A 14,950-nucleotide genomic window follows, 5' to 3' on the forward strand; every position below is an offset into this window, starting at 1 on the left:
AAAAATGGTTATTATTGATAATTAATTTTTAGATATAATTTAATATTTACTGTCAGCTGTTCATGCAGATTTATTGCATTTATTGTTTTGTAGACACTTGACAATGAATTCCTGAACAATATGACTCCTGAATGAAGTATCACTAAAGATCGGATAAATCTGCCAATATAAGGAGTAAGTGAAAGAAACACTCTCCATCCAAGTCTTACCCATTCATCCTCATCAACACCTTCTCCTTGGGTGCTAGTTTTGGCCTCTTGCTCAGTTTTGCACTTTGCTGCAAATACATTGTCAGTCCAAGAAGTTCCCACCTTTTCACCTCCTGCAAAGTTGCATTTAGTCACAGTTCCAGCATCCATTTTGGCCAGTGAAACTAAAAAAACAATGCATTTTACAGTAAGAGCTAGTGACATTTTTAATCCTGTCAGAAACTTAGTCAAGCTTGGCTGATGGAAAGGTCACTCATTCAACTTCACGCCGAGTGACCCACAGCTGAAGGATACAAGGCACAAGACTTAATTACTGTGAAACCTTGTTTAAAGTTATATATGTGTTACAGTCTATCATGGTCCAGTTAATAGTGGGGGTGGGGAGAGGAGGGCAGACATTTTCCTTTTAGACTGTAAACTGGAATAGAAATCAGACACTACTAGAGACCTAAAGTACTAGAATCTTGCAACTTGAAAAATTAAAAAGTGCAGATATTTAGTTGTACATGACAATGTTGCTTTTGTAGTAATGAGATCATTATATTATTGAGACAGAGCAATATCAGGAGGTTTTGAATTAAGGAAAAGCTTCCTGATAACATCCTTCAGATTGGTCAAGCCATTGAGTCCTCAGTAGCAGTCTGTCAGGTAAATTGATCATCTGGTGGTCAGTTGGATAATTACAAATTGTGATGGCTTGTGGAAGAGCAAGACTCAATTATTGATGCAGTGTTGTTGCGATAATACAGTGAACTTCTGATATTTCAGATATATAGCATTTATCGAAAGTGCCAAACCATAAAATAGTTTGGTAGGGTATTCATACTGGATTTACAGATGAGAAACTCCAAACAAACATCACATCATTAGATGCATTAGATGATGGATATTATCAGCCTTTGAATTCCAGAGCAGCACTCTGGTGGCGGCAGCAGCATGTGGTAAGCTGGTGTAGCTTGAAGTGGGGAAATGGTGATGGAGAAGTTATCTTTCTTTATTTTATTATAAGTTAATGAGAATGACGCTGATTCATGGCGACAGTATAAACTTTTCACTATGTTATATTAACTACACATGACAATAAATAATTCACTAAGGTGCTAGTTAAAACAAGGTTTGTTGTACAAGAAAAGATCCATGTCCACCAAAACAGCGGTCAAATTGAAGAATGACAATCGTTATATCGATACCAGCATATCACCAATGCTAAAAATAAAGGAGAGAAACAACTTTGGATCTTCAGAATTGTTTTCTTGGTCTTGATTTTCAAGCTATGATATTTGTATCAAAATTTTTTTGTCTCTTTTGTCTAATTCGTGAATGAGTGTGTATGTATTTGAGGTTTCAAGAGGGTATTGTTTAAGTCATAGAGTAGTACTCTTTTCGTCACTGCTATTTGTCAAAGTTCCTGCCAACATTGAAATCTGATGTGAATTACTTTTGTCCTGAGTAGCAGTCCATCAAGTAAATTGATCACCTTGGTGATCAATTGGATAGTTACAATTTGTGAGGAGAAAGTGAGGTCTGCAGATGCTGGAGATCAGAGCTGAAAACGTGTTGCTGGAAAAGCGCAGCAGGTCAGGCAGCATCCAAGGAGCAGGAGAATCGACGTTTCGGACATGAACCCTTCTTCAGGAATGAGGAAAGTGTGTCCAGCAGGCTAAGATAAAAGGTAGGGAGGAGGGACTTGGGGGAGGGGCGTTGGAAATGCGATAGGTGGAAGGAGGTCAAGGTGAGGGTGATAGGCTGGGGTGGGGGCGGAGAGGTCAGGAAGAAGATTGCAGGTTAGGAAGGCGGTGCTGAGTTCGAGGGATTTGACTAAGACAAGGGGGGGGGGGGGGGGGGGGGGGGGGAGGGGAAAATGAAGAAACTGGAGAAATCGAGGTTCATCCCTTGTGGTTGGAGGGTTCCAAGGCGGAAGATGAGGCGCTCTTCCTCCATCCGTCATGTTGCTATGGTCTGGCGATGGAGGAGTCCAAGGACCTGCATCGCCTTGGTGGAGTGGGAGGGGGAGTTGAAGTGTTGAGCCACAGGGTGGTTGGTCCGGGTGTCGCAGAGGTGTTCCCTGAAACGTTCCGCAAGGAGGCGGCCTGTCTCCCCAATATAGAAGAGGCCACATCTGGTGCAGTAAATGATGTGTGTGGAGGTGCAGGTGAATTTGTGGCAGATGTGGAAGGATCCCTTGGGGCCTTGGAGGGAAGTGAGGGGGGAGGTGTGGGCGCAAGTTGTGCATTTCTTGCGGTTGCAGGGGAAGGTGCCGGGAGTGGAGATTGGGTTGGTGGGGGGTGTGGACCTGACGAGGGAGTCACTGAGGGAGTGGTCTTTTTGGAACGCTGATAGGGGAGGGGAGGGAAATATATCTCTGGTGGTGGGGTCCGTTTGGAGGTGGCGGAAATGACAACAGATGATACGATGTATGTGGAGGTTGGTGGGGTGGTAGGTGAGGACCAGTGGGGTTCTGTCCTGGTGGCGATTGGAGGGACGGGGCTCAAGGGCGGAGGAGCGGGAAGTGGAGGAGATGCGGTGGAGGGCATCGTCGATCACGTCTGGGGGGAATCTGCGGTCTTTGAAGAAGGAGGCCATTTGGGTTGTACGGTATTGGAACTGGTCCTCCTGGGAGCAGATGCGGCGGAGCCAAAAGAATTGCGAGTATGGGATGGCGTTTTTACAGGGAAGGAGGCGGCCATTTGGGTTGCAATTTCCCCCCAGCCATGATTGACGATGCTCTCCACTGCACCTCCTCCACTTCCCGCCCCTCCACCCTTGAGCCCCGCCCCTCCAATCGCCACCAGGACAGAACCCCACTGGTCCTCACCTACCACCCCACCAACCTCCACATACGTCGTATCATCCGTCGTCATTTCCGCCACCTCCAAATGGACCCCACCACCAGAGATATATTTCCCTCCCCTTCCCTATCAGCGTTCCGAAAGACCACTCCCTCCGTGACTCCCTCGTCCACACCCCCCCACCAACCCAACCTCCACTCCCTGCACCTTCCCCTGCAAGGCCCCAAGGGATCCTTCCATAGCCCCCACAAATTCACCTGCACCTCCACACACATCATTTACTGCACCCGATGTGGCCTCCTCTATATTGGAGAGACAGGCCACCTACTTGCAGAATGTTTCAGGGAACATCTCTGGGACACCCAGACCAACCAACCCAACCACCCTGTGGCTCAACACTTCAACTCCCCCTCCCACTCCGCCAAGGACATGCAGGTCCTTGGACTCCTCCATCGCCAGACCATAGCAACACGACAGCTGGAGGAAGAGCGCCTCATCTTCCGCCTAGGAACCCTCCAACCACAAGGGATGAACTCCAGATTTCTCCAGTTTCCTCATTTTCTCCCCCCCCCACCACCTTGTCTCAGTCAAATCCCTCGAACTCAGCACCACCTTCCTAACCTGCAATCTTCTTCCTGACCTCTCCGCCCCCACCCCCACTCTGGCCTATCACCCTCACCTTGACCTCCTTCCACCTATCGCATTTCCAACGCCCCTCCCCCAAGTCCCTCCTCCCTACCTTTTATCTTAGCCTGCTGGGCACACTCTCCTCATTCCTGAAGAAGGGCTCATGCCCGAAACGTCGATTCTCCTGCTCTTTGGATGCTGCCTGACCTGCTGCGCTTTTCCAGCAACACATTTTCAGCTGGTTACAATTTGTGACAGCTTGTGGTAGAGTTAGGCTCAATTATTGGTGCAGTCTTCCCAATTAAGTCAACAAAAGCACTTCCATCTCTCACTCAAGATTAGAGGTTCAAGTCCCAACCTAGGGATTAAGTACAGAAATCAAGGCTGACATCCTCGCTCTCACAGGAGCATGTGTGGCACACTCTGAAAGGTACTGCCTTTACATAAGGTCTTAAACTAAGCCCTACCCACCTAAATTGACGGATGAGGAAGATTCCAGAGCACTAATTTTAAAAAAAACAGCAGTTATGTCTTGGGTATGTTTAAAATACCTCATACTTCTAAACCCTAACAGTTACAGGCCCAATATGCTCAATTGTTCCTGTACATCCATAAGACCATAAAATATAAGAGAAGAATTAATCAATTGAGTCTGCTCCACTGTTTTTTTTGTTAATTCGTGGAAGTCACTGGCTGGTAGCATTTATTGCCCATCCCAAGTTGCACTTGAGAAGGTGGTGATGAGCTGCCTTTTTTACCCACCAACAGTGAAGCCATAGATTTCCAAGTCAGGATGGTGAGCTACTTAGAAGATAATTTGCAGGTAGCGATATTCCCATGTAACTGCTGTCCTTGTCCTTCTAGATGGAAGCGGTTGTGGGTTTGGAAGGTGCTGTCTAAGAATGTGTGTTGAATTTCTGCAGTGCATTCTGTAGACAGTATAGCTACTGAGTTTTGGTGGTGGGGTTAGATACTTGTGGATGACATGCCAATCAAGTGGGGACTGCTTTGTCCTGGATGGGGTTGAGCTTTAGGTGTTATTGGAGCTGCACCTATCCAAACAGATGGCTGATAATGTTTCTCAACCTATTCTCCTGCCATCTCCCAGTGATCCTTGATTCCCTTACCACTCAAGAACCTGTCTGTCTCAAATACACTTAAATGATTTGGCCTCCACAGCTTTCTGTGGCAATGAGTTCCACAGTGTAACCACTCTCTGGGTGAAGAAATCCCTCTTCATCTCAGTTTTAAAGGGTCGTCCCTTCACTCTGAAGCTGTACCATCGGGTCCTAAATCTCTCCTGCTAGTAGAAGTGTCATATCCACATTTACCTAACAAGGCCTCTCTGTATTCTGTAAATTTCAATGAGATTCCACTCCATCCCAGGAATGAGTCAAGTGAATCTTTCTTTAACAGCTTCAAACACAATTCTATATATCCTTTAGGGAGATCAAAACTGTACATAGCATTCCAGATATGGAGTCACCAAGGTCTTAGATTAGATTAGATTACTTACAGTGTGGAAACAGGCCCTTCGGCCCAACAAGTCCACACCGACCCGCCGAAGCGCAACCCACCCATACTCCTACATTTACCCCCTACCTAACACTACGGGCAATTTAGCACGGCCAATTCACCTGACCCGCACATCTTTGGACTGTGGGAGGAAACCGGAGCACCCGGAGGAAACCCACGCAGACACGGGGAGAACGTGCAAACTCCACACAGTCAGTCGCCTGTCTTGTGTAGCAGTAGCAAATCTTGCCTACTTTGATATTCGATTTTCACTGAAACAATCAAACATTCCAATTAACTTCATAGAATCTATTCTGCTCTAAACCTACATTCATCCACTTTCCAGCATTTGGCCCACAGCCTTGGATGTTAAGATATTTCAAGTGATCATCCAAGTTTCCTATCTCAATCATTCTCCCAAGAAGTGCATTCCAGATTTCCCCTCAACCTTCAGGTGAAAAAAAAATTCCTTGCATCTTCTCTAAGCTTCCTTCCTACCAAATTGAAACTGTGCCCTATGTTTTTTTTTAATTAACCAATTTTTCTAACTAACCTGTTGAGAAATGTCATTACATGTGTGCAGGAGGTGAAACTTGAACACAGGCCACTTGGTTCAGGGATAAGTATGCTACCACTGCACAAGAGAGCCTGGGCCCTCATTATTAATCCTTCAACTAAGAGGAAAGACTTGCTTTCTATTCAACCTATCCCTGCCCCTCAGTCCTTTACAACTCAACCATGCCCCCTCAGCCTCATATTTTATCAAGTTATCCAGCCTCTCTTCATAGCTAAAATGCTCCATCGCAGGCAAAATCCTGCTGAATCAGCATCTCATTTCTCTGGGGACCCTGCAACCTTCAGGGCTCAATATTGACTTCAATCATTTTAGGACCTGAGCACCTTCTCTCATGTCCTTCCCTCGACCCAGCACACCAGGCCTTGTCATCCAATGAACTGTCAACCATAGCCAACCCATTGTCACCCACTAAAGGTCTCCATTAGCAGCTTTTCCTTCTCCCAAATTCCCCATTATCCATTTCATTCTCTACCTAACTGCTGTTCTCTCGCCCTGGGCTCTATTTCCACCGTCATTTTCTCCTTCCCTCTTACCCTCCCTCCCCCCCTCCCCCACATTCTATCTCAGCATATATACAAAGCTTTTTATAGCTATAATCAGTTCTGAAGAAGGGTCACTGGATCCAAAACATTGACTCTGCATTGATGCTGTCAGACCTGCTGATTTTGTCCAACAATTCCTATTTTGTTTCAGATTCACGGTTCTTTGTTTCTTTTCCTGCAGAATCTGCTGTACACCCCCTCCAGTGCAACCTCAGCCTTCTTATCGTGCAGTGACGAGACCTGCACTGCATACTCCGGCTGTGGTCTCGTCAAAGTTGTATACAGCTCCAACAAAACCTCCCTGCTTTTATAATCTACACCACAATGATAAAGGCATATGTCCTGTATACCACTTTAACCAACCTATTAACCGGTTCTGCCTTCAGGAATCCATAGACGAGCACCCCAAGATCTCATGTTCCTCTTGAGGTTCCTAGTGTCCTGCCATTCATTAATTATTCCTTTCTTCCACATTATATCTCACGTTTTTCCCCGTTAAATTCCATCTACTCTGATCTGCCCAATCCGGCTATACCTACCTGCAACCAAGACCTTATTCTTCATTGTCACCCCCCCAGCCAAACTTTGTATAATAGAATCATACAGATGGAAACAGACCCCTTGGTCCATGCTTCCCAAATTAAACCAGTCTACTTGTCTGTGTTTGACCCATATCCACTCAAACCTTTCCTATTCATGTACTTATCCAATGTCTTTCAAATGTTACAACTGTAACTGCACCATTTCCTCTGCCACACACAAACCACTGTGTAAAAAAGTTCCCTCTCATGTCCTTCATAAAACTTTCTCCCCTCACCTTAAAATTAAGCCCTATTTTGAACTCCGCTAACCCAGACAAAAGACCCTTGCTGTTAACCTTTCCTTTGCCCCTCATGATTTTATAAACCTCTACAAGATCACCCCCTCAACCTCCTATACTCCAGTTAAAACTTATCTTTCCTTCCTCCCCCTCCTTTCTCATCTACTCCATTTGTATGGATCATGAACAATAAAGGGCCCAGCACTGATCCCTATGGCACGCCACGAGACATCTGCATTCAGTGTCATAAACAGCCTTCTACCACATCATCTGTCTCCTATCACTAAAATAAATTTGGATTCAACTTGCCAAGTTACCCTGTATTTCAGGTGCTTTTACCTTTTTCTAAACTTGGGACTCAATATATATTTGCTGAAATCCATACAAACTACATTAACTGCACAACACTCATCTAACACTCTGTCACCTCCTTGAACGATTCAATCAAAGTTGTTAGGCACAACTTCCCTCTGACAAAGCCATGCTGACTATCCCTGATCAAACATTGCCTTCTTAATCACTTAAACGCACCTGCATACTAACTTTTGAAACCACATGTTCTAGCCCACAGATCCCACTGGGCTTCAGAGTTCTGCAATCTCTCACCATTTAAAATAATGCTCCTTCTTGAATCTTAGTGACAAATGGACAAGTTTACAATTTTCCATATTTTACTCCATTTCCAAAAAATATCGCAGTCACTTAACAGTTTAAAAGGAATTTGGACCCATTAATGTACACTTTAAAAAAAATGTCAACATCCATTCGATACCTGTTTTTGTGCAAAAAGCAAATGTAGCAATCATATTTGGATCCATGCATCCACATCATTGATACAGATTATAAATAGTTGAGGTTCAGCATTAGAACTGTGGCATTACTATTAAAGCTTGGCAATTTATACATGACCTATTTACACCTATTCTATACAGGATGCAAGTATTCTCCCAGGGGAGATTATTGTGTAGTATAATGTCACAAAGTTGATATTCCAATGTTCCTGGGGACATGGGTTTGAATCCCACCGTATCAGATAGTGAAATGCGTGCCAATGGCAGACAGTTAACCATTGTCAATTATCATTTAAAAACCCTCTCGTTCACTAATGGCAACGTTATTATGCAGTCTGACCAATATCCACCTCTGATCAGCAAAAGGAGGGGAAATAAATGCTGGCCTAGCCTGTGAATAAATACATGAAACCTATTCAACTCTGTACCAACATTCCACATTATTGACTTCCCAATATTGCTCTTTAAAGAACCAATGCTCACTTTGGTTACATTTTCCTTTTTAAATACTTAAAACAGCTTTTAGGTTTAGTTATAATTGTGGAATGCTTTCTAATTCCTCCTTTGTTGCTTTCCAAATCTTTATAGACATCAGTTCCATCACTACATTAATTTTCACAGCAATATACGCTGCTTCCATTTTGATACCAGCCTTCATCTCCCTTGTTAACTACCTAGAGGGCTGTTGAAGGAATATATGTTTAGTGACTTATGAAAAAAATCTCTAAAATATATGGTATTGTTCCATATTTTAACTCATTTTCTCATTGATTTAGCAAGGTGTCCTTGTAATTGCCTTAATTCAACTTCAAGACACTAGATTTGAGTGCGAGAGAGAGAGAGAGAGAGAGAGAGAGCGAGAGCGAGAGAGAGAAAGAGAATACGCACGTGAGAAGGAGAGACGGAGTGGGGGTTTGTCAGAGTAAAGAACTGTGTGTGTGATCCTACTGTGCACAAATGGCTTTGTTTCTCATTTTCTAATTTTGACAATCAACTATTGGCTGCAAAGTATTTGGGGAATTCCAGACTTGATGGAAGCTCTTGCTTCTCATAAGGTGGGTGAACTTGCAGCATGGGTTATACCTGGGACTTTAATGTTGTGGCCATTTCAGAGACATGCGTAGAGCAGGGACAGGAATGATTGTTGCAGTTTTCAGGATTTAGATGCTTCAGTAAGAACAGAGAAGATGGTATGGTAAAAGAGGGGCAGGTGTGGCAGGACAGTATTATGGTGACAGAAAGAATATTTGAGGACTCGTCTATTGAGGTAGTATGGGTTGAGGTTATAAACAAGGAGAGGTCACTCTGTTGGGAGTTTTCTATAGGCTTCCGAATAGTTCCAGAGATGTAGAAGGGATAGCAAAGATAATTCTGGATAGGAGCGAAACTAACAGGGTTTTTGTTATGGGGACTTTAACTTTCCAAATATAGTCCAGAAATACTATAGTTCGAGTACTTTAGATGAGTCAGTTTTTGTCCAATGTGTGCAGGATAGTTTCCTGACACACTGAAAATAGGCCAACAAGGAGCAAGGCCACATTGGATTTGATACTGGGTAACGAACCTGGCCAAGTGTTTGATTGGAGGTAAGTGAGCACTATCGTGATAGTGACCACGTTTCAGTTATGTTTACTTTAGTGATGGAAAGGAATAGGTATATACCGCAGGGCAAGAGTTAATGCTGGGGGGAAAAGCAATTATGATGAAATTAGGCAAGATTTAGGATGCATAGCATGGGGAACAAAACTGCAAGGGATGGGCACAATTGAAATGTGGAGCTTATTCAAGGAATAGGTACTGCATGTCCTTGTTACGTATGTGCCTGTCAGGCAGGGAGGAAGTGGTCGGGTGAGGGAGCCTTGGTTTACTAAAGATGTTGAATCTCTTGTCAAGAGGAAGAAGGTGGCTTATGTTAGGATGAGACGTAGATGCTCAGTTAGGGCACTTGAGAGTTACAGATAAGCCAGGAAAGACCTAAAGAGAGATCTAAGAAGAGCCAGGAGGGAACATGAGAAATCATTGGCAGATAGGATCAAGGAAAACCCTAAAGCTTTGTATAGGTATATCAGGAATAAAAGAATGACTAGAGAAAGATTAGGGCCAATCAAGGATAGTAGTGGGATGTTGGGCATGGAGACGAGGAGATAGGGGAAGCGCTAAATTAACATTTTTTGTCAGTATTCATACTGGAAAAAGACAACGTTGTTGAGGAGAATATTGAGATACAGCTACTAGACTAGACGGGAAGGAGGTGGTGTTAGCAATTCTGGAAAGTGTGAAAATTGATAATTCCCCTGGGCCAGATAGGAATTATCCAAGGATTCTCTGGGAAGCCAGGGAGGAAACTGCAGAGCCTTTGGCTTTGATCTTTATGTCATCATTGTCTACAGGAATAGTGCCAGAAGACTTGAGGATAGTAAATGTTGTCCCCTTGCTCAAAAAGGGAAATAGAGACAATCCTGGTAATTATAGATCAGTGAGTCTTACTTCAGTAGTGGGTGTGGAAAGGATTATAAGGGATAGGATTTATAATCATCTGGAGAGGAATAAGCTGATTAGAGATAGTAAACACGATTTTGTGCAGGGTAGGTCGTGCCTCACAAAACTTATTGAGTTCTTTCAGATGGTGACCAGACAGGTGGATGAGGGTAAAGCGGTTGATGTGGTGTATATGGATTGCAGTAAGGCATTTGATAAGGTTCCCCATGGTAGGCTATTGCACAAAATATGGTGGCATGGGATTGAGGGTGATTTAGCAGTTTGGATCGGAAATTGGCTAGCTGAAAGAAGACAGAGGTTGGTGGTTGATCGGAAATGTTCATCCTAAAGTGCAGTTACTAGTGGTGTACTGCAAGGATCTGTTTTGGGGCCACTGCTGTTTGTCATTTTTATAAATGACTTAGGTGAGGGTTTAAGAAGGGTGAGTTAGTAAATTTGCAGATGCCACTAAGATCGGTGGAATCGTGGATAGTGCCAAAGGATGTTGCAGGTTACAAAGAGAGATAGAGGAGCTGCAGAGCTAGGCTGAGAAATGGCAAATGGAATTTAATGTGGAAAAAGTGCGAGGTGATTCACTCTGGAAGGAGCAATAGGAATAAGGAGTACTGGGCTCATGGTAAGATTCTTAGTAGTGCAGATGAGCAGAGAGATGTCAGTATCGATGTACATAGATCCCTATATGATCCCACGGTTGTTAAGAAGGCATACAGTGTGTGAGCTTTTGTTGGTAGATGGATTGAGTTGAGTTTCGGAGCCACGAGGTCATGCTGCAGCTATACAAAACTCTGGTGCTGCATTTAGAGTATTGCATACAGTTCTGGTCACTGCATTATAGGAAGGATATGGAAGCTTTGGAAAGGATGCACAGAAGATTTATTAGGATGTTGCCTGGTATGGAGGGAAAAATCTTACGAGGAAAGACTTGAGGAAGTTGAGAAGTGACTTAATTAAGACATATAATCAGAGGGTTAGATAGTGTGGACAGTGAGAGCCTTTTTCCTCAGATGGTGATGGCTAGCACGAGGGGACGTAGCTTCAAATTGAGGGGTGATAGATACGGGATAGATGTCAGAGATAGTTTCTTTATTCAGTGAGTAGTAAGGGCATGGAACACACTGTTGTGGTTCTGCTCGCCGAGCTGGAAGTTTTTGCTGCAAACGTTTCGTTCCCTGGCTAGGGAACATCATCAGTGCTGTTGGAGCCTCGTGTGAAGCGCTGCTTTGATGTTTCTTCCGGTATTTATATTGGTTTGTTCTTGCCGCTTCCGGGTGTCAGTTTCAGCTGCAGTGATTTGTATGTGAGGTCCAGGTCGATGTGTCTGTTGATGGATGTTCTTGCCGTTTCCGGGTGTCAGTTTCAGCTGTAGTGGTTTGTATATGGTGTCCAGGTCAATGTGTCTGTTGATGGAGTTTGGGGATGAATGCCATGCTTCTAGGAATTCTCTGGCTGTTCTCTGTCTGGCTTGTCCTATGATAGTGGTGTTTTCCCAGTCAAATTCATGTTGCTGGTTGTCTGAGTGTATGGCTACTAGAGATAGCTGGTCGTGTCGTTTTGTGGCTAGCTGATGTTCATGGATGCGGATTGTTAGCTGTCTTCCTGTTTGTCCTATATAGTGTTTTGTGCAGTCCTTGCATGGTATTTTGTAAACTATGTTAGGTAGGACCTTACGTCAGGAGCGTCTCAGAACTGACAGCCAGACTACTGCGACCCTTAGGACTCATAACAGCACACAAGCCAACATCCATGCTCAGACAACAACTCACTAGAACAAAAGGACCCAATACCCAGCATGAGCCAAACTAACGTAGTTTACAAAATACCATGCAAGGACTGCACAAAACACTATATAGGACAAACAGGAAGACAGCTAACAATCCGCATCCATGAACATCAGCTAGCCACAAAACGACACGACCAGCTATCTCTAGTAGCCATACACTCAGACAACCAGCAACATGAATTTGACTGAGAAAACACCACTATCATAGGACAAGCCAGACAGAGAACAGCCAGAGAATTCCTAGAAGCATGGCATTCATCCCCAAACTCCATCAACAGACACATTGACCTGGACACCATATACAAACCACTACAGCTGAAACTGACACCCGGAAACGGCAAGAACAAACCAATATAAATACCGGAAGAAACATCAAAGCAGCGCTTCACACGAGGCTCCAACAGCACTGATGATGTTCCCTAGCCAGGGAACGAAACGTTTGCAGCAAAAACTTCCAGCTCGGCGAGCAGAACCACAACAACGGATACCCGAGCTACAAATCTTCAATCAGATTTTAAATGGAACACACTGCCTGCAACAGTAGTAGACTCGCCAACTTTAAGGGCATTTAAATCGTCATTGGATAAACATATGGATGAAAATGGAATAGTGTAGGATAGACAGGCTTCAGATTGGTTTCAGAGGTTGACGCAACATCGAGGGCCAAAGGGACTATACTGCACTGTAATGTGCTATGTTCTTGTTTTGTAAGAAAACCAGCGAACGATTTACAGCTGCAAAAACAGTGAATCTCAGTATTGTCAATTATTCCAGGATGTAACACTCAAACTTACAAATAAAAGGACTGTCCCCCAGGGTTTTCAGTCGTAATCCATCTTCAACTTGCAGCTCAATGTTTTCCATCTCTCCCTCCAAGATCCAGAATGCCAAGCTGTGACTGGGGGTGTGTTTCTCTGAGATTTTAATAAGCTCTGGTTTATTAATCAATCGCTTCAGATCTTCAACTGAAATCTTATCTGTCTGTCCCGCTGGTTCCACCTCTGCCACATGACATAAAACATGAAAACAAAAAGTTAAGAAACAGACTCTTAAGTCTATGGCATTAGGTGTTTGACAATTTTCACCTGCTTTCTGATGCAAGGTGCTGCATTTTGGGAAAGCAAATCTTAGCAGGACTTATACACTTAATGGTCAGGTCCTAGGGAGTGTGGCTGAACAAAGACCTTGAGTGCAGGTTCATAGCTCCTTGAAAGTGGAGTTGCAGGTAGATAGGATAGTGAAGAAGGTGTTTGTTATGCTTTCCTTTATTGGTCAGAGCATTGAGTACAGGAGTTGGGAGGTCATGTTGCGGCTGTACAGGACATTAGTTAGGCCACCTTTGGAATATTCCATGCAATTCTGGTCTCCTTCCTATCGGAAAAATGTTGTGAAACTTGAAAGGGTTCAGAAAAGATCTACAAGGATGTTGCCAGGGTTGGAGGATTTGAGCTATAGGGAGAAGTTGAATAGGCTGGGGCTATTTTCCCTGGAGCATCGGAGGCTGAGGGGTGACCTTATAGAGGTTTACAAAATTATGAGGGGCAAGGATAGGATAAATAGACTGTCTCGCCCCAGGGAAGAGACTGTCCAGAACTAGAGGGCATAGGTTTAAGGTGAGAGGGGAAAGATATAAAAGAAACCTAAAAGCAACTTGTTCACACAGAGGGTGGTACATGTATGGAATGAGCTGCCAGAGGAAGTGGAGACCAGTACAATTGCAACATTTAAAAAGGCGTCTGGATGGGTATATGAATAGGAAGCGTTTGGAGGGATAAGGGCTGGGTGCTGGCTGATGGGACTAGATTGGATTAGGATATGTGGTTGGCATGGGCAAGTTGGACCCTAAAGCTTTTATTCCTGATATACCTATAGAAAGACTGACTAGAGAAAGTTTAGGGCCAATGAAGGATAGTAGTGGCACATTGTGCATGGACTCCGAGGAGATAGGGGAAGTGCCAAATGAATATTTTTTGTCAATATTCACACTGAAAAAAAGACTATGTTGTGAGGAGAATACTGAGATACAGGCTACTAGACGACTACTGGAAAGGTCTGTTTCCGTGCTGTACATCTCTATGACTCTATGTGACCATTCTCACACCAACTCCTGCTCACTAAGGTTTTATGACTGCTGTTTTTGATCCTTTATCTTGGACATAAAATAACACTGAAGGAGGAAAAAACAAATATTAAAAAGTGACTTGCCAGTATGGATCGCTTCGGACAGATTGAATGACTTTGACTTTTTGTAATTATTTGTGTTCTCTAAAGAAATAAAATGGGATTACCCACTGCCCCCACACCAAAACTAGTAATGTCATAAACATTAATTTCCAGATAATTTCAATCTGCACATCCTCCAAACATGGATAAACTTGCACACTGGACTAGCAGAGGCCATTCAGCCCCTTTTACCTATTACATAGGACTAATAGAGACCATTCAGCCACTTGAAAAAAATTATACACAAATAGGAGGCCATTCATCTTCTCAAGCCTGTCACACTAGCCACTCAAAACTGTTACATAGGATACGTGGTCGGTAATTCACGCTGTCAAATCCATTCTAACATTCAATATGCTCATGGCTGCTCAAATCTAGCTTCATATACTCACTGAAGGAAGACATCAAATAGCCAGTGTTGACCTTTTTAGTTTCACTGAAATTTGGTTCAGTCTCCACACCAGCAGAATCAAACTGCCTTTTATGGATCCTTGTTGGTTCAATATAAAGAATGAAATAACGATGCTGGAAAGTGTAAATACATTTTATTAAAAACTCAACAGTTCAGTTTATTAAAT

General features: G+C 43.6%; 1 protein-coding gene across 2 annotated transcripts in view; it reads right to left on the minus strand.

Annotated features, from left to right (window-relative positions):
- LOC132834312 (AP-3 complex subunit sigma-2) overlaps positions 1-14,950 on the minus strand; it is a 98,483-nt gene that overhangs the window by 82,632 nt on the left and 901 nt on the right. For both annotated transcript variants that reach the window (XM_060853060.1, XM_060853059.1), the window contains exons 3-5: positions 14,765-14,897; positions 12,944-13,150; positions 210-373 (exon numbers count right to left, since the gene is read on the minus strand). In XM_060853060.1, coding sequence (XP_060709043.1) covers positions 210-373; positions 12,944-13,150; positions 14,765-14,897 — 504 coding nt within the window. The remainder of the gene's footprint in view (positions 1-209; positions 374-12,943; positions 13,151-14,764; positions 14,898-14,950) is intronic.

This window comes from Hemiscyllium ocellatum, chromosome 39 (assembly GCF_020745735.1).
Source record: "Hemiscyllium ocellatum isolate sHemOce1 chromosome 39, sHemOce1.pat.X.cur, whole genome shotgun sequence".
Taxonomy (NCBI): domain Eukaryota; kingdom Metazoa; phylum Chordata; class Chondrichthyes; order Orectolobiformes; family Hemiscylliidae; genus Hemiscyllium; species Hemiscyllium ocellatum.